Source organism: Notechis scutatus, chromosome 1 (genome assembly GCF_049901735.1).
Source record: "Notechis scutatus isolate UNSWTSFEM ecotype Mainland chromosome 1, rNotScu1.2, whole genome shotgun sequence".
NCBI lineage: Eukaryota > Metazoa > Chordata > Lepidosauria > Squamata > Elapidae > Notechis > Notechis scutatus.
Genome location: NC_142009.1, coordinates 93,865,523 through 93,892,643, shown reverse-complemented (window position 1 = coordinate 93,892,643; position 27,121 = coordinate 93,865,523). Strand labels below are relative to the sequence as shown.

General features: G+C 37.1%; 2 protein-coding genes, 1 long non-coding RNA gene and 3 other non-coding genes across 8 annotated transcripts in view; 5 read left to right on the top strand and 1 right to left on the bottom strand.

Annotated features, from left to right (window-relative positions):
• SLC18B1 (solute carrier family 18 member B1) overlaps positions 1-15,933 on the bottom strand; it is a 44,389-nt gene extending 28,456 nt beyond the window's left edge. The window contains exons 1-4 of one of the 3 annotated variants that reach the window (XM_087971495.1): positions 15,569-15,933; positions 5,878-6,017; positions 4,241-4,336; positions 430-503 (exon numbers count right to left, since the gene is read on the bottom strand). In XM_087971495.1, coding sequence (XP_087827621.1) covers positions 430-503; positions 4,241-4,336; positions 5,878-5,961 — 254 coding nt within the window. In that variant the 5' untranslated portion in view covers positions 5,962-6,017; positions 15,569-15,933. Of the gene's footprint in view, positions 1-429; positions 504-4,240; positions 4,337-5,877; positions 6,018-15,268 lie in introns of all 3 variants that reach the window. The other 2 variants (XM_026666123.2, XM_087971481.1) reach the window with 2 other exon arrangements.
• Positions 15,934-20,308: 4,375 nt separating this feature from the next.
• RPS12 (ribosomal protein S12) lies at positions 20,309-26,040 on the top strand. Its single transcript, XM_026666125.2, has 6 exons — positions 20,309-20,340; positions 20,510-20,554; positions 22,274-22,390; positions 24,497-24,599; positions 24,863-24,964; positions 25,949-26,040. The coding sequence occupies exons 2-6, from the start codon at positions 20,541-20,543 to the stop codon at positions 26,009-26,011; spliced, it is 399 nt and encodes a 132-aa protein (XP_026521910.1). The 5' UTR covers positions 20,309-20,340; positions 20,510-20,540; the 3' UTR covers positions 26,012-26,040.
• LOC148132912 (uncharacterized) lies at positions 23,189-24,025 on the top strand. Its single transcript, XR_015750631.1, has 2 exons — positions 23,189-23,288; positions 23,819-24,025. It is a non-coding gene; the product is annotated as an uncharacterized LOC148132912 (long non-coding RNA).
• Positions 23,944-24,015, top strand: LOC113411280 (small nucleolar RNA SNORD101). The gene has a single exon (XR_003370760.1). It is a non-coding gene; the product is annotated as a small nucleolar RNA SNORD101 (small nucleolar RNA).
• On the top strand, positions 24,702-24,791 carry LOC113411277 (small nucleolar RNA SNORD100). The gene has a single exon (XR_003370758.1). It is a non-coding gene; the product is annotated as a small nucleolar RNA SNORD100 (small nucleolar RNA).
• On the top strand, positions 25,642-25,768 carry LOC113411282 (small nucleolar RNA SNORA33). The gene has a single exon (XR_003370761.1). It is a non-coding gene; the product is annotated as a small nucleolar RNA SNORA33 (small nucleolar RNA).
• Positions 26,041-27,121: the final 1,081 nt, after the last annotated feature.

The following is a 27,121-nucleotide window of genomic DNA, read 5'->3' as shown; positions in this document are numbered from 1 at the left end:
CTATCTCTTAAAGCAGAGAATCCTGCTTTAATAACAGATGTTATTTAGATAGATGGCAAAGTTGTGGTATATTGACTGGTTTAGCAATATTCTACTGTAGAATAAAATAAAAGTAATTTGTATTTTCAGCAATGTTCCAAATCTTAGAAGTACTAAGAAACATTTCATCCTGCTAAATTTATCAGGGTCAAGGTAATTGCCGGGGACTTACAGACTAATATCAAAAGGAATGGAGGAAAAAAAAAACTACTACTACTTTTCAAAGGAAGTAAAACAATGAACTCCAGAGATTACCCATCCTTTCCATCAGCGAGTCTGTTAATAAAAGAAAAAAAAGTAGATACATATGCTAAAATAAAATAGCCATAGAAACACAATGCAGCTTTTAGGAAAAGACACTGCATAAAAGAGATATTTATACTCACTCACCCAAAGAGAATCGTGACACATCCCGAGACGAACATGCCAGCAATAAACATAAATTTTGCTCCAATCTGTACAAGCTGTAAATTATTAAAAAAATAAATTATTGTTTTGGAAACTTTCATACATTTCAGAAACAAATGATATATTGACATAACTACATTTGTAACATACAAATCAACCTAATTTTACACAGTGAAGTAAACTAGTGCAATTAACTGTTCTTTACTATTACTAACAGTTCATACATTAATGACATGATGAAACTTTATGAACTACCATAGTATCAGTATTGTAATAATGCTTATGATCACCAAAGTTTATTGAAAAGATCTAGAAAAAGTGACTGACCCATAAAATATTTTTAAAATGGCAAATGCATACCATGAATCTAATTCTAAATTCACAGCAGGATAAATTGGACCTGATAGTGCTGAAGCACCATGGAAAAATCTTTACATTTCACAGGAAATGCAAGTTACGGTATACTATCAGGCAAAATTTTTGAGCTCTTAGATTTGGTAAGTTCCCCTTCTATCTCACTATAGAAGTGAGAATCTTAATTTATCTAGTTGGCTATTAGCCAGTATTTTCTGGGCAGCATCTCTAGAGATGTTCTTAAGATTCCAATACATATATAGTGAGGCAATTGTTCACATTAACTAAAGTCATGTAAAATGTGTAAGTTAAAGCCAAGACTTTACATTGTACTATGAAACTGACTGGATCCAGTGAAACAGGACATGTAAGAGCATGCCTCTTTCTTGGGCTTGGGCTTCAAAAGAAACAAGTATGAGACTTTAATGAACAAAAAAAGTATGGCCAATGTCATTATATAACATTATTGGGCAGCAGGGCCCAAATTTTCAAAACTGAAAAATTCAGATGTGGGAATATTTTTGTTTTTCTCATATAAATGAGATAGGTTGGTGCCTTAGATTATTTCTTGCTTTTTATGCCAATTTTATTATATTTCCTTGGTATCCTCTGTTTTGTAAACTGCCAGAGTTGCATATTGTATTGTAGATCCAAATATTGCCATAATATGGCAGAAATATAACTTTCAATTAATTAATTGATTTACTTGTTCTCCAGAACTAGCTATGATTTCCAAATAATCTTATAGGTCCGTAAGTGGGGTCCCTCACGGGTGGGATGCTACCGGTTCTGCCCAGTTCTATAGAGCTGGTAGCTCTGAAGAGCAACAGACACCGAACCGGTCCTGTGTTTGCTGCTCTTTGGCCCACCTGCCCGCCTGGGCTCTTACCTGTCCTTTATTTCTTGCTTTTTCAACCTCAGCTGCTTTGCACAGCACAGCTGAGGTTGAAAAATCAGGGGAAAAGAGGCTTTTCAAATGCTGCGCACCTGCGTGCAGCGCTTTTCAGCTGTCCAGGTGGCACAGCCTAAGGTTGTTTTACATGCACGTGCAAAACGTCACCAAACCGGTAGTAACACCAGTTGAATCCCACCCCCTGGGGTCCCTATGATTTCTGGTGGGATCAGGATAGGGATAGTGCAACTCTCTGGATCCTGCTTGACCTCTCACTGGTTTTGATACCATCAATTATACTATCTCACTGGGCTGTCTCTAAAGTTTAGGAGTGAAAAGCCTAGTCCTTCTCTTCCTTCCTGAAGGGATGGTCCAAGTCAGTGCAGATGGTGGGAAAAGACTGACACACACACACACACACACCAGGTACACACAATGCTACAAGGCTCACTGTTTTTTCTACTCTGATTCAACATTTACAGGAAACCATTGGATGAGACCATCTATTGATATGTAACCACGTTTCAACAATAAACTGATGAAATCCAATTGTACATCTCAACCCCCAGTTAAATAAATAATATTGTCAAAGTGCTATGCAACTGAACAACTGCAATGAACTCTACATTAGGCTGCCTTTGAAGAGCATTGGAAGCTAAGTTACTCCAGAATCTAGCAGCTTGAGTAACTCAGGATGCGTTTTAAAGGCACTCATATAAGATTTCTACTATGGGACCTATAGCAGATATTTGTTAATTTCCAGGTACAATTCAGGATCCTGGTTGTCATCTTCAAAGTTCTTAATTTGGGGCTTGGGTAATTTAACCTTTTGTCATTAACATCTGCCTGCCAATAGCAATAGCACTTAGACCTATATACCGCTTCACAGTGCTTTACAGCCCTCTCTAACCTGTTGTAATGACAAGGCAGTCGAGTTGTTTGATCATGAACAACTGAATCATGATCATCTTTATTGTCTAGTCTTGCATTTATACACATTTTAGTTACCCTCCATCACTGGTTAACTTTGGTTACTGCTTAACTTTCGTTACTGTTTAGCACAGTAATCCATACAATTAATTATCTCTAGTTAAAGTCTAACATATGTTTACTTCCTCTCTCTAATCCTCCTTTAGATTAGTGACTTTGTTTGCCTGAGTTGTATTTGCTTGGAAACATTCTTTATCTGAGGTTTGCCATCCGAGATTGGGACATTCCTGCAATTACAACTCTACACTAACCAGTTTACAGAGTCAGTCTATTGCCCCCAACAATCTGGGTCCTCATCTTACCGACCTCAGAAGGATGGGAGGCTGAGTCAACCTTGAGCCTGGTGAGATTTGAACTGCCCCTTTGCAGACGGACAGCAGTCAGCAGAAGTAACCTGCAGCACTGTATTCCAACCACTGTGCCACCACGGCTCATATAAGATCTAACAGGATGGAATCACTAAGTCAGTGGTGACTAATTTGGGCTCCCAGAAGGCAATGTGTGTGGCTCCCTCCATGACCCCTGCACATGTGCACACAACCTCCCTGTCCACCCCATGCATCTCTACGCATGCGATACCCCCTGCACACCCCATGCGTCTCTGCACATGCACGCGCATCTCTTGAGCACCCCCTGGATGTGTGCCGGATAACCGACAATCCGCTGGAGGGCAGGCAGCACACCCGCATGCGCAGTGGGGCTCTTCCGGGTGACGTCTCGCATGCTGGCAGAAGTGGCTCTGCGTGCCACTTCCGGCATGCGTGCCATCACGGCACTAAGTGTTCTACTGATTAGAATTGTCATCTTAAAGTACGTGTTCAGTCAATATCACCATCCTCTAGAATAATATTTTCTCTGATGTGAGATCAATCTCTTCCTTCTAGGATTTATTTTTTAAAAAAAGTGTATACTTGTCTATGTTAAGCCTAAGGAATGGGTGCCAGGCTGTTGCGATTACCCTTCGAATTGATAGATTGGTCTTTATTCTTATTGTAAATGTTTTAGTCATAACTCCTGATTGTATAAGAATATAAAATATTGTTTTCAATTTTAAATTTTGGTTGTAATGTGTAAAATGCAGTATATTGTGGAGTTATATTGTACACAAAGATGGTAGATTGGAGCAGCCTAGAAACTAGATAGATGGGAGAAAAAGAGGGGGGAATTGAAAATTTTGCTTGCTACAGATTTGCATTTATCTGGTAGGAGAGATTGAACCATTGCCATTGATATTCTTTCTGTTGCCCTTGGGTCATGAATTAAGATTCTCATATAGTCCTGAATTCCTTAAGTTACTACATAACTTAAATGGTTTTTTATTTTATTTTGGAGACCTGTTGAGAGAGTCAATTTTTGCAGAAATCTAAGGGCACATGTTCAACTGACAATATTTTAGTTAATATGTGCTACCATTTAGAAAGCTGTCTTTTCCCAGGCATAGTGTTTACAGGTCTGTTTAGAACATTATGATCTATTCCACTGGTGTAATGACCTTTTTATTTATCAGGCTATATGATATTTCCGCTTAGTTATCGTGGTATTTTTGAAGATACTTACATATTTTCCCATTATCAACGATGTCAGGAAGTTGAATAATGCAAAACATCCAAAAATAAATCCAACAATTGTACTACTAACTCCTTTCTTTTCTGCCTTAAAAAAGATCAAATACAAAAACTTAAAAAACAAAAGCCTGTGGAATGCACAAAATAATTACATAGCTCAAATTTTACAAAAGGGCCTAAAAGCACTTGGCCTACCACAATACCATAGGAAAAGTATGCCTGACTATTATATAATATACATGTCTCTTGTCTTATTTGTTTTCTATAATTAGCATTTTTTGTGATATGGTTATGTTTATACACTCCCTTTTACCTGTAAGTCTTACGGTATGGTGAAAAATGATTTCAGCATTTCTCAAGTATAAAATAAGAACAGGAAAAAGTGGTTTGGTGGCCTAGTGGTAAAGATGCTCACTTTCTACTCAGAAAGTTAAGAGTTCAGTCCTAGAGAGCAGCAGACATTTTTCTCCTAGAGTGCAAAAAAATAAATAAAAAATCTGCTGCAACCTCCACATGGCATCAGGAAAGGCATCTGGACTGTAAATGCAGGGGGTTGGATTAGATGACCTACGAGGTCCCAACTCTGATTATCTGTTATCTGCTCAATTCCACTTCGTCAGCCCAGCTTTATTCTGAATTAAACAGGGATGTCAAACTTGCTACATGCAGTCTGGATGTGTCACGTGCTAGCCATGCCTACTCCCGTTTTAGCGAAGGGGAAAAAATTGTGATACATCACATGTCATCACAACTTTGACATCCCTGGACTACGGAGTCATAAAAAGGAAAAAGAAAAAAAAGGAAAAAGAAAAAAAAAGGAAAAAGAAAAAAAAAGGAAAAAGAGGAAAAACAAATTTTAATGCATGAATGCCTATGGCATTGGAATGGTGGCAGATATTGAAAAGTGGTATGAATTATGTCCGTTTTTTGCTGCTTTTGGTACCCCATTTCTCTGGGTTCAGTCATTTGTATAATTATTTTTTCTCAGCTTAGTTGAATGTTTAGCAAATGCTAACAATTTGAGAAAAACTGCACATATGTAATGTATGAGTGATTGTACTGTTTATCGCACACCAAAAAGAACATTGTTACAGCAAATTGAGGTGATGCAATCATTTGTAATGCATATCCATGATTATGCAAGCGGTTTCTGAGTATGAAAGCAAAGTGAACCTTCTAGTTCCCTTTTCAAAACCAAGCAGCACAATGGTGCTCAGTCCTCAAAGAATGCAACTTTGTAGAAACTGCTTTTAAAAGGCTGGTTAAACTCAGTGGAAATCTAATCCAACCGAGAGGCAAGATGTTAGAAGAATTGCACATATTTGGTTTTTGAAAATAGTAAATAGACAAAGAAAAAAAGCTCATGATATAATTATTTTAAACTAATTCAAAACTACATCAACTTTTTACAACGTAATTATTATGTTGCTCCTACATATGCACTAGATTGAGGATGGAGACAAAACAATTTTTGTAGCAACAGAAGTTTACAAAGTGTGAGTTTTTGTATTTCCTGAACTAAAAATACAAAAGCAAATGAGTCTTTGTTAGATGCACTGCTATGTCACAGAGGCCATCATTAAAGAATCTTATTGCAGACTTCTATTTTAAACACATACATCCATTTACCTCTTTTGGAAAAAATGGTCCCAGAATCGAGTAGCAAACCATTGAACCGAAGTTGAGGGATGCTGTTGATATCATGATAAACATCTGGTCTCTGCTTAGCCGCTTTGGTTCCTCATTGGCAACCTGCGATCTGTCATTATCTGAGTAGCAAAAATCTCTCTTAGAATAGAAAAGGGAATGCAGCCTTCAAAACTAATAGAAACAAACAAATACCGGTTTCTGACACCAATCAGCTAGCCCCCCCCAAAAAGCAGAACCTTATACTTCAATAGGGGCACACTTCGTTCCATAACTTGTCCCAAATCTATTCACATGACTACAGTTCTGATATAAAGCTGTAGTGAAAACAAGAATAACAGATTTCTAAAGCACACTAACTAGATAGCGCATTCTTGAGCAAATTTTAGAAATACAGAGATTAATATTCAAAATCTGTCTTTCAGTAGGGTTAAGAATGTGAGAATTCCGCTGTACTTTAGCCTCCCCTAATCCAGAGCCCTCCAAATGTGTTACAGCTTCTAGAATTCATATGCTAGCTGGAAACTTGAGAAGATTCAATCCAAACAGTTGAAGAGCACCTGATCGGGAAAGACTGCATCAGATTTTTGAAACTAAAATATTTGTCTTGAAATGCTCCAGACTAAATATTAGGTGTGAACTAAGCAATTAGAGAAGAAAAATATGATCAGGATAATATTTATATTTAATGTAACCTTCTAAGAAGTTATTATTTTACATATTTACAATGCAAGTCAGTGCTTCTTTATTCAGATCAAGCATAATGCAATATTGATTTTAGGTGTCTTCATGTCCCCCTTGACTCTTGGTGAATTAATGGACAGACTCCTGCAGTTTCCTAGCAACATTTTTCAGAAGTGATTTGCATTTGCCTCTTTTCTAGCACTGAGAGAAAGTGACTAACCCAAAGTAACTTAACTGGTTTCAGCCTAAAGACGACTACTCACTTAATGGTTTTCTCATGATAGTTTCATACTCCTGTCTCCTCTCTCCCTCCTTCCTCTCTCTCTCCCCCCTCTCTCTCCTCTTATATTTTGAAACTGGACTGGTTTTTTTCTCTTCTTTTTATCTATTCTTTTCTCCTTTTTGACTTTATAATATTTTAAGCCAGAGACTCCCTTTTAGTTATTTTTTTTTAAAATCTTTTTCTTTTTTTAATTAATTCTTATTATATTTTACTTGGAAAAGGAGGGGGAAAGTGAAAGCTAAAGAAACTTTGTAACACTGCCAACTAGAGGCTTGGAAATATTCTATCTCTCTTTTGACCAGATAAAGCTGAGAAAGAACTGAGACTTCTTTTCAAGGACATTGCCTGTTTGATAAGATAGAGGGAAGAGCATGGGAGAGTATTATTGCAGGTGCTCTTTGTTAGGGATAACATTGTTTACCCTAACTGGTTTGGGTAAAAATAATAAATATGGTATCATGGTTTGTTAGTTAGTGTGTGTAACTTTAACTGCAAGAATGTAATTAAGGGTGTGGTTGTAAAAGCACTATATAAGAAGTGAGGCAATTGCAGCTCTCTCTCTGGCTTACTGATCCCTAATTACTGGATGGATTGATGACTGCGTCTCGCTGGAACGGGGGAGAGAAAAAGGAGTGTTGATTTTTCTCAACGGAGAGAAGATAAAGATTTGACTGATTTATTGTAAGTGAACTGACATTGGCTATTCAACACGGACTTTGCAAATAGAGTATCCCCGACAAGACTTGACTGAAATGATATATGACTAATGGACCGTTTATTTTGACTATGCTATAATTCTTAAATGGAATAAACTATATTTTTGATAGCACAAGCGTATCTGTATTTTTACCGCGTGTTAACTAAAAACTTATCTCACACATTTACCTGTCTTCCTATCTGACTTCGCTGCACGTTCTGTTTAGTTTGTTTTCCTTAACACCCGTTGGGAATCCAGGCTTAACACTGGTTATGGGCCCAGAGAGACTGCAAAGTCAGTTTAACTAGGATAAAAACAGGTTTATGTAAAAAGTGAGATTTTGTGTTGTTACACGTTACAGTAAACAGACAGCTGTGTTTTATCAATTATATTTTTATATCCATATAGTGAAACATGGCACAAGTCAGTCTACAAAGTTTGTCCCTTATATCCAAGCTGGATGGAACAAACTATGTTCCATGGTCTATGAAATGTAGTCTACTTCTACGAAGAGAAGGTCTGTGGAATATAATTGAAAACCCACCAAACGTAGAGGAATGGGATTCTGAAGATGAGGAAGATAGTCAAAAGATAGAAGACTTTAAACAGAAAAATGAACAAGCTCTTTGCATCATAGGACTATCTGATCAGCAACTTGTTCATATACGCGGAGAGCAAACTGCTGTTGGGTGTTGGCAAAAACTGAAGAGGATTTATGTCCGAGATAACATTGGTGCTCACATAAATCTAACACGGAAGCTTTTCCGGACGTATCTCCAAAAGAATGGTGATATGCTGAGTCATTTGAATACTATGAAAAGCATTTTCCAAGAACTTCATGAGAAGGAGTTAATTTTCTCTGAGCTACACCAGGTCTACATAATTCTATCTTCATTAGACGAAAGTTTTGATGACTACGTAACTTCCCTTGAAATATTGCCTAAAGAAAGCCTAACTTTAACTGATATCACTGGCAGATTGATTGAAGAGGCCAGAAGAAGGCTTGAAAGAGATCAGTTAAGGAGGGAGCAACCTCAAAAGGAAGATAATGAATCTCCTACTGCATACGCAATTAAAAAGTGTTTTAATTGTGGAGGGAGAGGACATTTGGCAAGATTTTGTAAGAAACCAAAGCGCCAGAATGCAAGCCAGAATGCTGGAAGTCATCAAAGAAGAAATAAGAATTTTGAGTTAGCCATGTATACTAATGGAGTTGTAAAAAATAATTTATGGGTGGTTGACAGTGGTGCGTCCCACTGTATTACAAATGATAACAAAAAATTTGTAAAAATGTCCATGAGTTCATAGCATATCTCATTGGCAAACGGATGAAAATGAAGGCAAAAGGTGAAGGTATAGCTCATTGTTCTTGTATAAAGGAGAACATAAAAATGTTATATGTACCTCAACTTAAATTTAATTTGCTTTCAGTTAGAATGTTGGTTAGATTAGGATACATAATTACCTTTAGGGAGATACTTGTTTAATTGAAAAAGAAGGTAAGAAAAATTACTGCATCTTTAAGAGGTGACTTGTATGTGTTAAATGATAATGGTTTAGAGGTGGCTAACACAGTTTATGATAATAAGAAACCTCATGATGAATGTATTCACTTGTTACACCGACGGTTAGGTCATTTAAATTTTAAAATGATTAAGAGAACTGTTCAACTATCTAAAGGAATAAGTTTGAAACCTTGTAATAAGTATTTGCAATGTTCTGCTTGTAATCAAAACAAAAGCAAAGTTATACCGGCAAATAGAGTTGATGGATTTACTACCAAAGAGCCTTTAGAGGTAGTATTTGCCGATATAATAGGTCCTAAAAAGCCAAGTGTAGGTGGTGCTAGATACATATTAAGCATAATGGACCACTATTCTAGGTATGGTTTCTGTTTTCTAATGAAGAGAAAAACTGAAACGTATACAAATTTCTTTAATTGGTTAAAATTTGCAGAGAGAAAACTAAAAAGAAATTAGTAACTCTTATAACAGATAATGGTGCGGAATTTACAAATAATAAATTCCAGAGTAGACTTAGAATGGCAGGTATTCAACATAAAAAGTCTGCACCACATAGGCCTCAACATAATGCATTTATAGAGAGACGAGGACAAACACTGCAATCAATGGGAAGGACAATGTTATCTGATTCTGGATTACCTGACAATTTGTGGGGAGAAGCTATAATGTGTGGTAATCACATATTAAACAATGTTGTTAATTCAACAACAGGTGAATTACCATTCACACTGTGGCATGGTAGGAAACCTGATTTGAGTTATATTCACACATTTGGTGCACCAGCATGGGTGCATATCCCTACACAACTCAGGCACAAAAGGACAACATAGAGCTAAAAGATTAATTTTTGTTGGATATCAAGCAAACCATAGATCTTATAGATTCTGGGAACCAGGTACATCTAGAGTATACTGCAGTGCTAGTGCACAATTCCTAGAACATATAGGATGGAATAGATTAGAGCAAGATTCAGATAATGTTATTATAGAACCCTACAAGAGGCAGAAAGAAAAGACTAGTTATAAGAAAAGTCCAATTAAAAAAGAAGTCCATGAAGAGCAAATAGAATCAGATCAAAAGGAAATAATTGATCAAGAAGAGATAGATAGTCAAGAACAGGAAATAAAGGAAAGTCCACCTGTAAGTCCTGTAATACCTAGACGCACAACGCGTATAACTAGACCACCTGAAAGATATCAGGCGAGTATTGTTTGCCAAGTAAATAAAGTTCCTACTAGCATAGATGAACTTAAGATGTATCCTGCTAAGGATCAGGAGAATTGGCAAAGGCAATGGAAAAAGAGTTAAATTCATTAAAGGAAATGAAGGTTTATGAAGAAACCAAATTACCTCCAGGAGAAAATTCCATTGGATGCAAATGGATATTTAAAGTAAAGACTGGAAATAATGGGAAAGTAACTTATAAGGCTAGGTTAGTAGCACAAGGATTTAATCAAAATGTATTTGATTATGATGAGGTATTTGCACCAAATCTTAAGGCTACAACTTTAAGAGCAGCGTTAGTGTGGGCAGCTAAGAAGAATTATATTGTTAACCATTTAGACGTAGAAACTGCATATCTGCATGCACCATTGCAGCATACAATATATTTGAAAAAACCAGTTGGTATAAATGATAATAAAGTAAATAGCAATGATTGTTGGAAACTCAAGAAGAGTTTATATGGATTGAAACAATCTGGCTATGAATGGAACCAATATATTGTGAAAGAATTAAACAATATAGGGTTTAAATCTGGATTAGCAGATCCACGTATGTTTAAAAGAGAAAATAATGGAACGGTGTCATTATTGTTATTATTTACAGATGATATTGCTTTGATTACTAAGACCAATAATGAAGCTACTGAGATTATTTCATTATTAGCCAAAAGGATAAAATTAAAACATTTAGGTGAAATTAAAAAGTATCTAGGATTGACAATTAACAAAACCACAAAAGGATTTAAGATATCTCAAGAGGATAAAATTTGCCAATTAATTAAATTGTATAAAATGGAACTTTGTAAGCCTGCAAAGACTCCAATGAGTCAGAAATTTGCAAAATTGATGCTCAAAGTCCCAAATTTGATAAGACCATATATCAATCTTTGATTGGTAGCTTATCATATATAAGCAATTGGTCTAGGCCAGATATAGCTTATAGTGTTAATCAGCTGGCACGATGTAATAATGATCCACATCAATGTCATTGGCAAGCATTAAAGAGAATTTTAAGATATCTTAAAGGAACAATGCATCATGCATTGTATCTAGAGCCAAAAGGTGATTTGAATCTTAGTGCCTATGCAGATGCAAGTTTGCAACTGACATAAAACACTAGAAAATCAACATCTGGAATGGCTATATTATTTGGTAAGACACTAATAGGGTGGAGGTCAATCAGACAACAGCATATTAGCTTGTCAACGATGGAAGCAGAATTTTCATGTCTGTCATTACTATGCACTGACTTAATTCTGTACAGTTATTATTAGACATGGGTATAACTGTTAAAGATTCCATTATTGTGTACGAGGACAATCAGGCAGCCATACAGTTAGCTACTAATATTGCTGTAAAGACTAGATCAAAGCATACTGATTTAAGATACTTAAATGTTAGAGAATCTGTTAAAAATGGTCTAATTAAACTAGAGTACTGCATGACGGAAGAAAATATTGCAGACCAGTTTACAAAAGCTCAAGGTGTTGTAAAATTTAAAGAGAGTTGTAACAATTATGATTTAAAGGTGTAAATGGTTATATTATTGTAATATTATTATTATTACCCAAAAGGGGAGAATGTTAGGGATAACATTGTTTACCCTAACTGGATTGGGTAAAAATAATAAATATGGTATCATGGTTTGTTAGTTAAAGTGTGTGTAACTTTAACTGCAAGAATGTAATTAAGGGTGTGGTTGTAAAAGCACTATATAAGAAGCGAGGCAATTGCAGCTCTCTCTCTCTGGCTTACTGATCCCTAATTACTGGATGGATTGATGACTGCGTTCTCGCTGGAACGGGAGAGAAAAAGGAGTGTTGATTTTTCTCAACGGAGAGAAGATAAATATTTGACTGATTTATTGTAAGTGAACTGACACTGGCTATTCAACACGGACTTTGCAAATAGAGTATCCCCGACAAGACTTGACTGAAATGATATATGACTAATGGACCGTTTATTTTGACTATGCTATAATTCTTAAATGGAATAAACTATATTTTTGATAGCACAAGCGTATCTGTATTTTTACCGCGTGTTAACTAAAAAACTTATCTCACACATTTACCTGTCTTCCTATCTGACTTCGCTGCACGTTCTGTTTAGTTTGTTTTCCTTAACACCCGTTGGGGAATCCAGGCTTAACACTCTTCTGGGTTTCTATCAACAGCTGGAGTCTGGTGTTGAAGCTTATAGGAGAAGAAAAGGTGCTAAGTCTTCGGAGAAGAGAGTTATAACAAGAGCCTTGAATAATTAAACAAAGTGCAGTGTGCTCTTTTTAATTTTTCTAAGCTGTGCTACCCCTCCTCATCAGTTTACTTTTTTTTGTAATAGCTATTTGGATTTTCAGCTCTTTGGAACTTGTCTTTGTTTTTTTTTTTTCTTCTCTTTGGAAGTTAAATTTCTACGCTTGCTTTTTATTTTAAAGGAAAAGTTTTAGTATTAATGTTTCCTTTTTCTTTTTAAGGAGTAGCCTTTTTTTCTCTCTCCCTTTCTGGTACTTTTGTCTTTCCATCTACCTTCCATATTGATTTTTCTTTTCTTTTTTTTGGTTTATTTTTTATGCATCCTTTTATATTTGAGACCTCTTAATTGGATTAAGGTGTTGAAGAACCTGAAACATTTTTCCTTTCTTTTTTTAGCCTTTTATTCTTCACTTTTTTGCCTTTTTTAGGATTTTACAACTTTTTCTTTTTTGTGTGTGCTTATGGTCTTTTTTGAATTTTTATTGTTATCTAACCAACCGATTGGATTAAGGTATACAAGAACCTGAAGAATTTTTTTTTCTTTTATTATTATTACTATTTGGCTTCTTTTTCCATACTATTTTTATTTGGAACTGCAATTGGTTATTTCACAATTGGATTAAGGTCTAGAAGAACCTGAAGATTTTGAATTGCCCAAAATGAGTAGGAAATTAACAGCTCCTGGTCCCTCAACTTCTACTTCTTCCTCTCCACCATCTCCACCATCTGGAGGACAATGTTCAATACAGACAACGTTAAGGCAAGAAAAAGAACAAGAAAAAGTGACCCTACAGATGATTATGCAAGGAATTCAAAATATTCAAACAAGATCAGAGAATATTGAAAAGAGAATAGAGAACATTGAACAAAGAACAGAGAATATTGAACAAAGAACAGGGAAAACTGATGTAAAAGTGGAGAACATCCAACAAATGATGATGAAGTATGATGAAAGACTCCAAAAAATTGAAGAAGAAGAAAACAAAGAGACAAGAAGATTGGAGACATTAATAACAGATTAACTGTGGTTGAACAAGATAAAAGTGGTATGCTGAGATGAGAGATGGACAGATCAGAATTTTATCTTAGATTCCAAAACATAGAGGAAAAAGGACAAAATCTAGCTGAGATAATGATAGAAATATTGGCTGAAACTTTGAAAATAACTGAAGAGAAGATGATGGATGGAATAGATGAGGTTTATCGAGTCTTCACAAGATATGCGATGAGAAATAGCTTACCAAGAGAAGTTCACATTAGATTTACAAAGAAAGCCATTAAAACACAAATATTGCAAGTGGCAAGAGAGAAAACATTGAAATACAAAGATAAGGAGATTGTGGTCTTGAAACAAGTACCTAGAAGAGTGAGAGAGATGAGAAGGGAATACCGATTCTTGACCAAATTGTTACTTAAAAAAGAGGTGAATTATAGATGGCTGATTCCAGAAGGTTTAATATTCACATGGCAAGAACAGAGATATAGAATTGATTCAATTGAGAAAGCTGAATCATTTTACACAGAATTTTTCAGAGGGGGAGGAAGAGGCAGAAAAAGAAATTTCATTAATTGAATTCCAAGAGGACTCCCAAATGATGACTGAAAAAGAAGAAGGTGCAGTAGGTGGAAAGGAGGAAGCTAAAGAACGTGAACCAAGATCCACGAGAGCTGTCAAACCTAATTACACAATATAACCATGGAAGAGAAAAAATTGACTACAATGAATATAAATGGACTTAACTCAGCTGTTAAAAGGAAAATCTTTCATAAATTAGAGAAATTAAAATTTGATATAATCTGCCTACAAGAAGTAAATATTAAAAATCAATATGAACAATTGTTGATACAGCCAAAATTAGAGAAAATATTCACTTCCTTGACACAATGTAAGAAAAGAGGAGTGGTTTTATATATTAAAGAGACCATCTCAGCAAAATTGATTTATACTGATGACAACGGAAGAATATTAATGGTGGAAATAATGGACAATAATACGAAAACACTCCTGATTGCAATCTATGCCCCAAATGACAATCAAGAAGAATTCTATAAAAAATTACATATGAAAATAGTTGAACTGGACTATGTTAATATAGTTATGATAGGAGATTTTAATGGAATTGTAGACAATAAACTGGACTACACAACACAGAAAACAATAAAGCAAAATAGAAAGACTCTCCCTAAATCTTTTTTTAAAATGGTAGATGAAATAAACTTAAAAGATACATGGAGAGAAAGAAATGCTAAAACTACACAATACACCTTCTACTCAAATAGACACTTATCATGATCCAGAATAGATATGATATGGATGTCAACAGAATTGTTAACTAATATTCAAGAAATAAATATTGAAACAAGTACTTGGGCAGATCACAATCCAATGACAATTAAATGGAAAGGACAAAGAAGAAGATCTAGATGGGCGTTAAGTAATACTATTTTAAAGGGAGAGGCAAAGAAATCTTGTCTTGCCAAGAAAAGTATAGGACTTGGCAAGAAAACTTAGGCACCTTGACAGGAATCAATACCATTGCATAACCTCTTTCGAAGGATAGAGCAGTTAAAATCCACTGGCCTTACATATGATCAACTATGTGGAGAACGCAGGGCTGCTTGTAATTCCGGACTGACATTCCTCTGATGGGAGCACTGAGGAGAGGGGAGAAAAATACCCCAGGAATGCCGACAACGGCTCTGGCCCCTCTCACCTGGACTCTCGCCATCCGGGGGACCCACCGCTTGGTAGCTTTCCATAGCCGCGGGTTTCCAGCTGTAAAGCGGCTTGGAAAGGAGCGGAGGCGCAGCCTCCCTGCCTGCCTGCCTGTCTTCTGGAGGTCCACCCTCACAGAGTCGGTAAAGTTCAGTCGCCGCGGTCAGAAACTTCCTAAGCGCCACAAGAGGTCCAGAGCATGCAATTCCGATTCAGCCGGAAGCCGACATCTAGCCAAGGCTGGGGACGTTAAATAGTTAGCCCGCTGCGATTCGGAAATTATCTCATACTTACTCACCTGTCAGCAAGCCAGATTTATTACTATGACGATAACCCAGGCACGGTTCAGCGCCCTTTTGAGATAAAGGATGAAAACTTTCTTTCGAGTTACGTTCTGCTCCTGCTGTCTTCTTTACAACAGCCGGTATTGCTTTCTTCCGGATTTTATTTATTTATTTTTCTTTACTTCCCAGTTGACGTTAAAAAAAAAAACTTGATCTAAGTATTAAGTAGTCCTGCTTAGCTTTTTGATATCAACCAGAAATTAAGTAAATGAGAAATAAACAAATGGGATATAGCCGAACCTTAATTGTATTCTAATGGTCACTTGGAAATGCACTTAGTTTTATATATTTACACCGGGGGTCTTAAAACGACAGCTTTAAGACTTGTGGACTTCGACTTCCAGAATTCTTCCTCCAGTCGTGTTAGCTCAGGAATTCTGGGAGTTGAAGTCCACAAGTCTTAAACTGCCCAAGTTTGAAGACCTTTGATTTACACTACACTGTGGTTTAAGTTAATGTATTGAATTCAGGCCACTGTGGTTAGTAAGACATGATTTATGGCATATTAAAGTTGTCTAAATTCTTCCACATGCCTTTTACAGTAAATTATGATTGCTTTTAGTGTTTTGCCTTACATTTTAATGGGCATTTTCTGCCTTTCATTCATGTATGCCAATTTATGGCTTATTTATCTACAATGTAGTTAATAAATTACAACTGATTAAAATCCTAAAATCTGCTTTACAAGCTATGTGTTCATTTAATATTTTAAGTTAGAAACCAAACTAGTCACATGAAGTTCAATGTACCAGTCCAAATGTTGGCTATGTTTGTTATGCATGATTAACAATTATGATTTATTGAAAATAAGTAATCTTCTTGGTTCCTGTAGTAAACTGCACCATATTAACTGAGCACATGGGTTTGAGTGTGCATAATAGATTAAATGTGATTTGCTAGTTTGTGTTTCAGATAATCCTATAAACCCAGCAAATATGTTGATTTATTAGATTCAAATCAGATTTTCCTGCAGGAACACAAGATAGTGTTGCTTCCTCCTTTTCCCCCCAAATGATCCTGTAGGAGAGATAAGAGCTGAGAGAATCTCCCAGTATCAGTTCTGTTCTTTAACCAATGTACCATTGGGACATTTCATGTTATCCCTATATGGAAAAGAAGGTGCATAATAAGGATCTCACAAATCATAAACCCGAGAAGAGTCTAAATGTTTTAAACTAAATTTGCTCTGTGAAAACAAAATATATTTCTATCTTCAAATCATTTCCATTACTCTATGTTCAGCAATACTTAATAATTATCAATCAGTCTCTAAACATCCCATTTAGGGAGTGAGAAGTTGTCTTCAAAGTGCCCTAATAAATGCGAATTGTTTAGACTCTTTTCAGTCAGGATTCATGCCTGATCATGGAATGAAAATGGTATTGCTTGTTCTGGATGATGAATTGTATGTGTCAGGACCTGGAAGATAGTAGTGTTCCACTTGTAATCCTGTTACATTGGTATTTTAATACCATGGTACTTTAATATCCTTCTAACCAATTTAAGAGAGTTACAGAATTTGAGGCACTGCTTTGCAGTGGTTCCATTCATTGCATGATAGATGGGCGCAGTACTTGGTAGGTCACAGCAGGCTGACAAGAAACAAACAAAACCAAAAATTACAACTTCTTACCAAAGCTACTAAGTTCCAGACAAAGCTTCTTCTTCTTCTTCTTCTTCTTCTTCTTCTTCTTCTTCTTCTTCTTCTTCTTCTTCTTCTTCTTCCTTCTTCCTTCTTCCTTCTTCCTTCTTCCTTCTTCTCCTCCTCCTCCTCCTCCTCCTTCTCCTATTCCTCCTCCTCCTCTCCTCTCCTCTCCTTCCTTCCTTCCTTCCTTCCTTCCTTCCTTCCTTCCTTCCTTCCTTCCTTCCTTCCTTCCTTCCTTCCTCCTCTTCTCTTACCACTTCCAGTGTTGAGGACGAAATTCTGGTTCTTATTAACCAAAGTTACACCCAAATAAAATTTCTCTCCATGTGGTATCCAACCCACCTTTGTCTACCTTCACTGCATTCTGCAAAACTGAAGCTAAAGTTGGAGAAAACATTAAAATATTTAGAACAATTGTATCTTTAACTTGTGAATATTTATCTCTCTACTTTTAAAGTCTGTCAGTCTTCTTAAATGAGCACCTCTAGATCAGGGGTGTCAAACTCATGGCCCGCGGGCCGGATACATCATGCTCTGGCCACATCTACCCCCGGTTTAGCAAAGGGGAAAAAAAGTTGCGATACGTCATGTGACAACGTGTCATCATGAGTTTGACATCCGTGCTCTAGATAAAGAAATTTATGAATTATTTTGAAATTCAGGCAATCAACATAAGTAAAAATGCCCTCAGCTTCAGAAGTGATGCTAAAATTTTGACTCCTTTACTTTTTAAGATGTTACACATTTGAGCTTTTTCCAAAACTGCCATGCAGATTTGTTGTGTGATCCTGTGTGATGCTCAGAAGTAAACCAAATGCATTTTTCTTAGCCAATATTTTATGCAAATTCTACTAAACGTAATGAAAAGTCCACAGTGCTAATTTACACAGTCGCTATAGGAGTATATCTACAGTTTTCTTTAAATCTATATAAATTTTACCCAAATGGATTTGCACAGGAATAGCCTTAGAAACTAACAAGTTAAAAAATGCTTTGGTAGGGCAACTTTTGAAATAGGATGCATAGTGCTCTACTACTTCTATTAGCATATTTACTGAAGCCATCACTGTCCACTGAAATGAGTTTTCCATGGAGTTCAAAGTATTATTTCCTCATAAGAGAGCCTTTTATTGGAACCTTACATGTTTATGTTTTACAAATTCATTTGTGCAATCCAACCAAACTTCCTAGCAAAAGGAAACTTGACATCACACAGTTTCACAATTTGCTGCAACTGGTTCAGCACAAAACATCGTGGGCTGTTCCCTGATACTACTAGAGGGCTCGCTGCCTTAGAAGAGTGAGGAAAATTCTCAGGGACAACTCACATCCCAGTCAGCACTTCTTCACTCTCCTACCTTCGGATAGGAGATATAGAAGCATAGACAGCCGCACCAACAGGCTGAAAAACAGTTTCTATCTGTGGGCTGTCATACTTCTGAATGGAAAATAACTTCATGTCAACATAGTACGACAGACTTGTGGGCCCGGTGCGTTGTGCAACAAGGTCACGTAGGGGGGTGCGGTCTTCGGGGGGGGGGGGGGGGGCGGGTTTGGTTGTGGGGGGGGGGGGGGGGGGGGGGGGGGGGGTTGGGGGGGGGGGGGGTTGGGGGGGGGTTTTGGTTGGGGTTTTTTTGGGGGGAATTTGTTGTTTTATTTTGTTTGGGGGGGGGGGTTCCACACCGTGGGGGTGTTTTTTCGGGGGGGCGGGGGTGGTCGGGTGGGGGGGGGGGGGCCCTTGGTTAATAAGATTGGAATTGGGTTAGGGACTTCTATCCTCACTGTGACTTGTGTTGGGAGGGGTGCACGAAGGGAGGCTCAGCCAATCTCATTGTACACATGTTGTACTGACAAACAACAACTGGTTCGCGTTGTTGCCATGCAAAGAGCGCCACCTAGTGTTAGGTATAAAAAAAACATTCTGTCTTCCACTTGGGAGGTATTTTAATTGGGGAGGAAAGGTGGAAGAATCAGGGAGAAAAACCTAAGATTTTAAATCCAGGACATCGTATGGAGTTCCAACAACATTTTGTGAACGAGGAACATATACCAAACACTTTGCTTCAATTTACTCTAAAATTTTGTTAGAAGAGTGTGTTCTGTGCCGCACTCAGCACAGAACTCAAGTAACTCAACACACAGTAACTCAAGGAGTACTTACTAATTTTAAAAACTGGTTTAGAATTAGGAATGGTAGGTTTGAGCAATCAACAAAATTATCTATTACCGAGTAATGTCGAATGCCTTTTTTAAAAAAAATAGAATTATAATTACACTAAAATAATATTTGACATCTGTCTGATGTTGACCTGCGTGACGACTTGGGTTTTATTTACCTCCAAGCACCATGCACCTATTTACTAGTCCCCGTATTAGGCGAAAGGGGGTGAAGATGAACGCGTGAGAAACGCAATTCAGTTGCGTGCATCTGTTTTTACGGCGATCTTTTATAAGGCAAGTTTTAAAAAACCAATCAGGTGCATTTGGTAAAACACTAAAGTAACAGAAATGTACCTTGTCCTTAATAATTTATACATTACACAAATAGCCAATATCTTTATACTCAGCAATCGCTTCTATTGTCCAATCAAAACTCCTGAAAACAAGCCTCCCTCGTGCCTTTCGGGTGCTGTAGTAGCCGAGGAATATACTTCCGGCAGTTAGCATGGACACCTATTGGCAAAGCTCTCAGTCAGGGGTCTTCAAACTTGAAAGCTTTAAGACTTGTGGACTTCAACTCCCAGAACTCCTCTTCCAGTCATGTTAGCTCAGGAATTCTGGGAGTTGAAGTCCACAAGTGTTAAACTTGCCAAGTTTGAAGACCCTTGCCGGCCTCAGTGCTTCAAAGATTCCCTCCGCCCCGAATACACGCGACGTTCGAGTTCGATATAGGATGGCGCCTGGTTCTGTTTTTAACCTTTGAAATTCCTACCAGTTTCCCTTCCCCCCGGTCCTATTCAAAGAGGCAATTGAGTCAGACACCTATTTTCAGGAGCGAGGCTGGGGTCCTTGCGGGGGTAAAATAAGAGCCCGGAGGCTCCACCTCTTCCTTTTCAACGCGCGACTCGTGGAATTGGTAAGGTAAGCGCGCGTTTTTGGTAGGCCAGGAGTTCAGTTTTATTTTTATTTTTATTTTTTTAAAGGTTATGCATTTCTTTTCTCTCTTCGGGACGGGGTGGGGGAGGAAAAACCGGGGTGGTGGTGGTGGTTTCGTCTTCGAAGGTTTAACGGGGATTTGTCTTGTTTTCAGGAACTCCGGGTGGGAGCATTTACCACCAACCATGACCGAGGAAGGGTAAGTGGTGCGCGAGGCGGAGATACTTGGAATGGTGTGTCCACGAGGCCACTGGAGGGCCGGCGCGTGCTTCCTGGGCTCGCCTTGTGCCCTCGGCCCTCCAGCCTTGGTTCCGTGCACAGAGCGCTGCCTCCTGTCGGCTGGCTTGCTCCACGTGGTGGGGCCCAGGGTTTTCCCCCCCCAGCGCACTCTGATTACTGCCAGGAGCATTTTTGCTCCTGTAATCGCGCAATATGTTTGTGTGTGGGGTGTGTGTTTGTATACATATATACACATATATGTTTTCGCGGGTATTTATATGTATGGTATTTAGCTTTGTTCGGGTATATAAACTATAAAGACGTGGGAAAATACCAGAACAAATCTGAATTACACACACACATATATTAATTTATGTTGCTGCCTATTTGCCATGGTGACTTGAGGTGGCTTACAGAATGTAACCATATTTAAAATCAAAAATAAAAACTAATAAAAAGAATCAAACTAATAAAGTACAATAGAACAAAATCTGGAAACCCCCCCATCCCCCATGACAGCAGATTACACCCCCAGGCCCACTTGCAGAACCAGGTCTTATGTGTGTGTGTGTGTGTATGTGTGTGTATATATATATGTATGTGTGTATGTGTAGGTGTGTTTGGGTCTTTTCCCGTGTAAGATTAAGAGTATCTTGGTGACCTTTCGGAGAAGACCCAAACACACCTAGACCTACATACCTGTACCTGTGAAAATCTACAGATAGATAGATAGACATACACATACACACACACACACACACATCTATAGATATATACACACACACTTTCAGAATATATACCTATTAATGTGTGCCACCAGTGTGTTAATAGAAGGGAGTGATATAATAAAGTTCTGGCATCATTTGAGATGGAATAAGGGTTTAGGAAAGTTTTTCAGTGTAATTTGTATGGATTACAATGGAGTAAAGGCTATAATGTAACAGGAAATAGCCACAGCCAAACTCAGAGCAGCTGTGAGAGGAAAAAAATAGCATAATGTTGGAGTTTCAAATAATTATAACCAATTTCTTCTACTTTGAAATGCCAGTCTGCTTTTTTAATAGAATTTTATCCTGCCCTTTTTTCATATATACAGCTCAGAGTGATTAATATACCAATGCTCCATTTTCCCCACAACAACCCTATTGAGTTGGGCTAAGAACAGTTGTTCTGCCCCAAGTCATCTAACAGGTTGTTCATACCTAAGGCAGAATTACATTGCAGTCTTTTCTAGGCTTGTACCTTAACTGTTGTACCAAACTGGCTCTCAGGAATAAAAAGGCACAAAAGATTTTTTTAAAAAACATTTGTGCCTTTTATTTTCTCACCCTCTATGTCAGATGATGGTTTTTTATATATATTCACTAGGTACTTGTTAAAATGCATATTTTATAGACTTGGTTTTATGTTCTGATAGAAGTGGCATAGACGTGTTTTATGTCCAGGTGCTTGTCTAAATCATTGTAATCAATGTTTCTCAAAGTATGAAATGGTTATTTTCCCCCTAATTTCTAACTTGTTAAGGGCTCTTAATTTTCCTTAGTACTCATAATTCATATCTGTTTTGAACTTGTACATCTTTTTCATTGTTCAGACCTTTTGCATCCTTGTGTTTCAGGTTACCATTAGAATTACAATCAAAAATAAGGAATTATGTTATATGCGTTAGCTTGCTTATTTTCATACTTTTGTTTTATAGCATTACTGCTGGAGGCATAATGGATGTCAACACCGCCCTTCAAGAAGTGCTGAAAACTGCACTTATCCACGATGGATTAGCTCGTGGAATTCGTGAAGCTGCCAAAGCCTTGGACAAGTAAGTGATTTAGATTTTCTCCAAATCAAAGTGGGATTGTACAGCCTATTGCTTTGATTTTGTATGTGATTCATGTTTGCATACTACTTGTCCTTAAATATGTATTTAAGAACATACATATTCTAAATGTTAAAGTCTATTCTGCCAGTAGTTCTGTTATCAATGTGAGGTGAAATCAAGTGTGGGACTTAAATTGCAAATTTCCCTCCTCACACTGCAAGATAATTGCTGACATTGACTCAAATATTTTGTTAACGATTAGTGTGAAGTATGTTATGATACATCAATTCCATGTTTAATTCAGTTTCATTTGGGTTCAGTCTTGCATTCCTGGTATGAGACAAATTGGGTGAAGGTCTTACCTTTTATTTGCTATGTTTTCATTAGAGTTTATGTCTTTCAAAATATCCTGAAAGATGCTCCAGAATGAAATTTAGGGATCTTTGGCAGTTATATTGGAAAAGGGAATAAAACATGCTGCTGTTACTGTTTCCTCCAACAATACAGGTAGTCCTCGGCTTAAAACCTCAATTGAGCCCAACAATTCTGTTAAATGAAAAAATTTGAAGTGAGTTTTGTCCCAATTTATAACCTTTCTTGCCACACAGTTAGGTGAATCACTGACCTTAAGTTAGCGACATGGTTGTTAAGTGAATCTGGATTCCCCATTGATTTTGCTTGTCAGCAGGTCACAGAAGGTGATCATGTGACCACGGGACATAGCAAGCATCTGTAAGTAGGAGTCAGTTCCCAAATGTCTGAATTTTGATCATGTGATCATGGGGATGCTGCAATGGTCATAAGGCACTTTTCAATTCCATTGGAACTTGGTCACTAAATGAACTGTTGTAAGTTGAGGACTACCTGTATTCTTCTATACACACCAGATTCTAAAAACGTGTAGCAGTTTGAGCCCAACTTGGAGGCTGCTTGAAGAGGGTGTGGTATGTTTTGGAGAAGCTGTATCTTTTCCAGGGCTTTGTAGTTGCTTTTCTGGAAAATACTTTGTTCAGTAACAAGAAGCAATGCAACTCCATCAGCATCTTCCCTGACACAAAATACATTTTCCTGGGACCATGCAACATCCTATATTTTAAGGATCTGCCGGCCATTGGATGTTTAAATCAGTCACTTCGAGTTGTCTGTGCATGGATTAAAACACAAATGCTTCAAATATGTGCACTAAACTAGAGCATATGTTTGGTCTCTGGACAGAGACAGCATATGCATATGTGTGCCAGCAGACTTGATCCAGAGAGCGATAAAGGGGAAAGGAGGGCCAGTAGTATGGTGATGGTGAGGTAAAGTAGGTCCATTGGATGGATATGTGGAAAGTGATAGCAGAAAGATAAAATTAATTAAATGTAAGGGAGGGAAGCAAGGGGTTGGGAATATGGGAAAATAGCCAGGTAGGTTGACCTGGTATAGTTTAATAGTGGAATGCATTTAAGATTTCAGCCAGAGGGCAAAGATGATGTAATGTCATTCTAACATTTTTAGAAAGTGTCTAGGTGAGCAGCAAGTGGTATATTAGATTCAAAGATAACTACAGTGTTTGAATGATGACTATGAAAGTCGGATACCCCTTCACTCTTTTTATGAGTGACAATGATAGTCTGACAAACCTGTCGAGAAGAGTTTACTTTGTGAGTAAACAAGCCAGGAACAATAGCATAAACTTTGAATGATTAAATGGTTGGTTATGCTAGGTTTACCCACTTCTAAGTAGTAAACGATTTTTTTAATGACTTAAATTGTAACAGTTCTATGATAACTGATTTTGATTTTAGAATTGTATGAAGACTTCCTTTCATTAAGATATTTCTAGTTAGTGACTAGTATTAAAAATTTCTCTATGAATTCATGTATTTAGCTTCATAGAAACATTTTAGCTGTACCCTATTGTTCATCTTTCTTTATCGCCTTCCCAAAATCTGTAGGTAAAGCAAAACTAGGAAATGATTGAAAATTATGAATTGGGCTTTGTGAGTGTAATCCCCTCTGTCTTTCTATGTCACACCTTACAAATAAATTAATCCAAAGAACTATGTTAAAGAAACATATACATTATCTTACCAATTTTATTTGATAATTTTTCCATTTTAGACGTCAAGCCCATCTTTGCGTTCTTGCATCCAATTGTGATGAACCTATGTATGTAAAGCTGGTTGAAGCTCTCTGTGCTGAACATCAAATCAACCTGATAAAGGTAATAGCTGGTTTACATAGAATTGGTAATGTGAGATAATCAAATAGCTTATAGTAAAATCACGCAACTGTTCAGATGTGTTGGTTAAAAAAAGTTAGTGATGCTGTACAGTGATGATAACTTGGCTCCCTCTACTGAGAATTGTGAGGAAAACAACCACAAATTGTTACCCTGTTGGTCTGAGTGTACAGCTACCTTTGATTCTGTCTTTTATTGCCTTGTATTGTTAGCACTTCTAACAAAATGAAAATCTCTCTTGACAGGTTGATGATAACAAGAAGCTTGGTGAGTGGGTAGGTCTCTGCAAGATCGACAGAGAAGGAAAACCTCGTAAAGTTGTGGGTTGCAGTTGTGTGGTTGTTAAAGTAAGATGACATGTTCTTTTTATTTTAGATTATTCGTATTTATTCAATTGTATACTTGTACAGGGTCCTTAAAACTGCAAATGCTACATATCTTTGAGCATTGCATTTAAAGTACAGGTAGCTTAATGACTGGTTACTTAGTGACTGTTCAAAGTTATGGACCTCCCAAAACCTACCTAAGACTCTGTTCCAGAGTTCTAGCAATCAGTTACACCCACCAATCATGTGATTGCATTTTGGACATGTGACAGCCAGCTCAGCTTACATTTAAAGCTGTTTTGCAGCATCCTGCAATCATAACACTGTAATTTTTTGCTAGTTTCTGGCAAAATAGCACCCATTGAAGAACAGGTTCATTTAACAGCCATGAGCAAAAAAAAAAATGTAAGATTGGACACAGTCACACGATGGCCCAATTAATGGCCACTGGGTCTTAAGACTAATTCCTAACTCAATTACAGTTGTAAGTTGAGGATTTTATTCCTACCATATAGAAGTTGCTCCATTGCTCATAAATAGTAGAAAAAGTTGGAAAAACCCTTTTTTGGGGGGAGGGATGTTAGTTTGTATAGACAAGACAATAAGTGTGGCGGAGAGATAAGGGATAGCTTCTTTTGTAATGTTCTATTGCCATTGCAGTCTTCTAAATTACTACAGTTGTTTAGTACAGCAAGGAGCTGCCAGTAAGACAAAATCTGCTTAACCTACAAATGTTCTGCAGAAGATCATTGCTGGCAATAATAATGCCCGAGTACGAGCCTTGAAGACTTTGTAGTCATTGAGGTCCCAATAAAGGCCACATTGATATTCTATGGAAGGATTTTTCTTTCAACTAAAGGATATGGTTAACAACTGTTAATCTAAATTGCCTTTTTTCTTGATTCTGCAATTATAATAGAACAGTAAATATTTACTAGTCTGGACACTGATTAAATTGTTTAAATCAATAATTTAGTGGAATAGTAATATATTGTTTTGTTGTAGGACTATGGCAAAGAATCTCAGGCCAAAGATGTCATTGAAGAATACTTCAAGTGCAAGAAATGAACAAATAAAATACATTTGAGCTGACAATATATTTGTATTTTGCTGGTTTATGATTCAATTATTTATATAAATTTATGACAAACCTACAAAGACTGAGTGATGAACAATGAAGAAAAACACATGGTACAATGAAGTATAAAAATTATCAGATACAACTATATAGTCACATGGCAATCTACAATTGCCTTAAGTCAAAAGTTTTTTGAAATACAGTTAGCTTACCAAGCACTTGTAGTGACTGAAGCTGCAACAGCGTGAATGAATAATATTGAAAGGCTGGTCCTTGAACTCTGGCCATTGCAGTGTGTCCCTGTGGTCACATGATTTGAGCTCTGAGCTCTTAGTAACTGGCTTGCTTTTTGATGGTTGTGAAATGATACTGTCACTATTTGTGACCTTTCCTGTTGGCTTCCCACAAGCAAATTCAGATTTAAGAAAATGTATATGGCTGCCTAACTCACAGTGACCTCAGGCTGTTTATTCCAGCTGTTTACATGCTGACCTAACCTAAAGTTTTATTTTTACAAAATACTCGTAGCCTGCCATGGTTTGCTTACAAGCAAACTTAATTTTCAGAGGTCACAGTTGAATACAATGTTTAAGAATATTTCAAATGGAATGAGCTATAAAGAAGTCCCATGATAATCACTGATGAGCGATTCTCAGTTGCTCAGCCAAAGTAGCAATTTTTGTGCTGAACTGGAGTAACTTGAATTAGAACTGCTCCATATTTTGTTAATGTTTTATTTAAAATTAAAAATCTGGAAGTGGTGCAAACCACAATTTGTGTTTTTGCATCTTTTGTATTTATTTCTTGGCATGAATTCGGTATAGGAGATTCAATTCCATAAAAAAAAATCTTGTTGATTAAAGAGATTTTTGTACAGAAAACAGGCTTGAAAAACATTTTTGGCACTGGAGAGTAGGTCCTCAATATCTTAAATACTATGGAAAGTAAGTGAAATAAGGGTGACACTGCTGTAAAAGTGTTGGGCGGGGTGCCAAAGAATAAAGAGGGAAATAGTATTCAGTTGCAAAATAATGCGAAACTGATCGTTTGTATAAAATCAAGCTTGTGATATGTGCAGTAACAATAGCATAAAGAAAGGT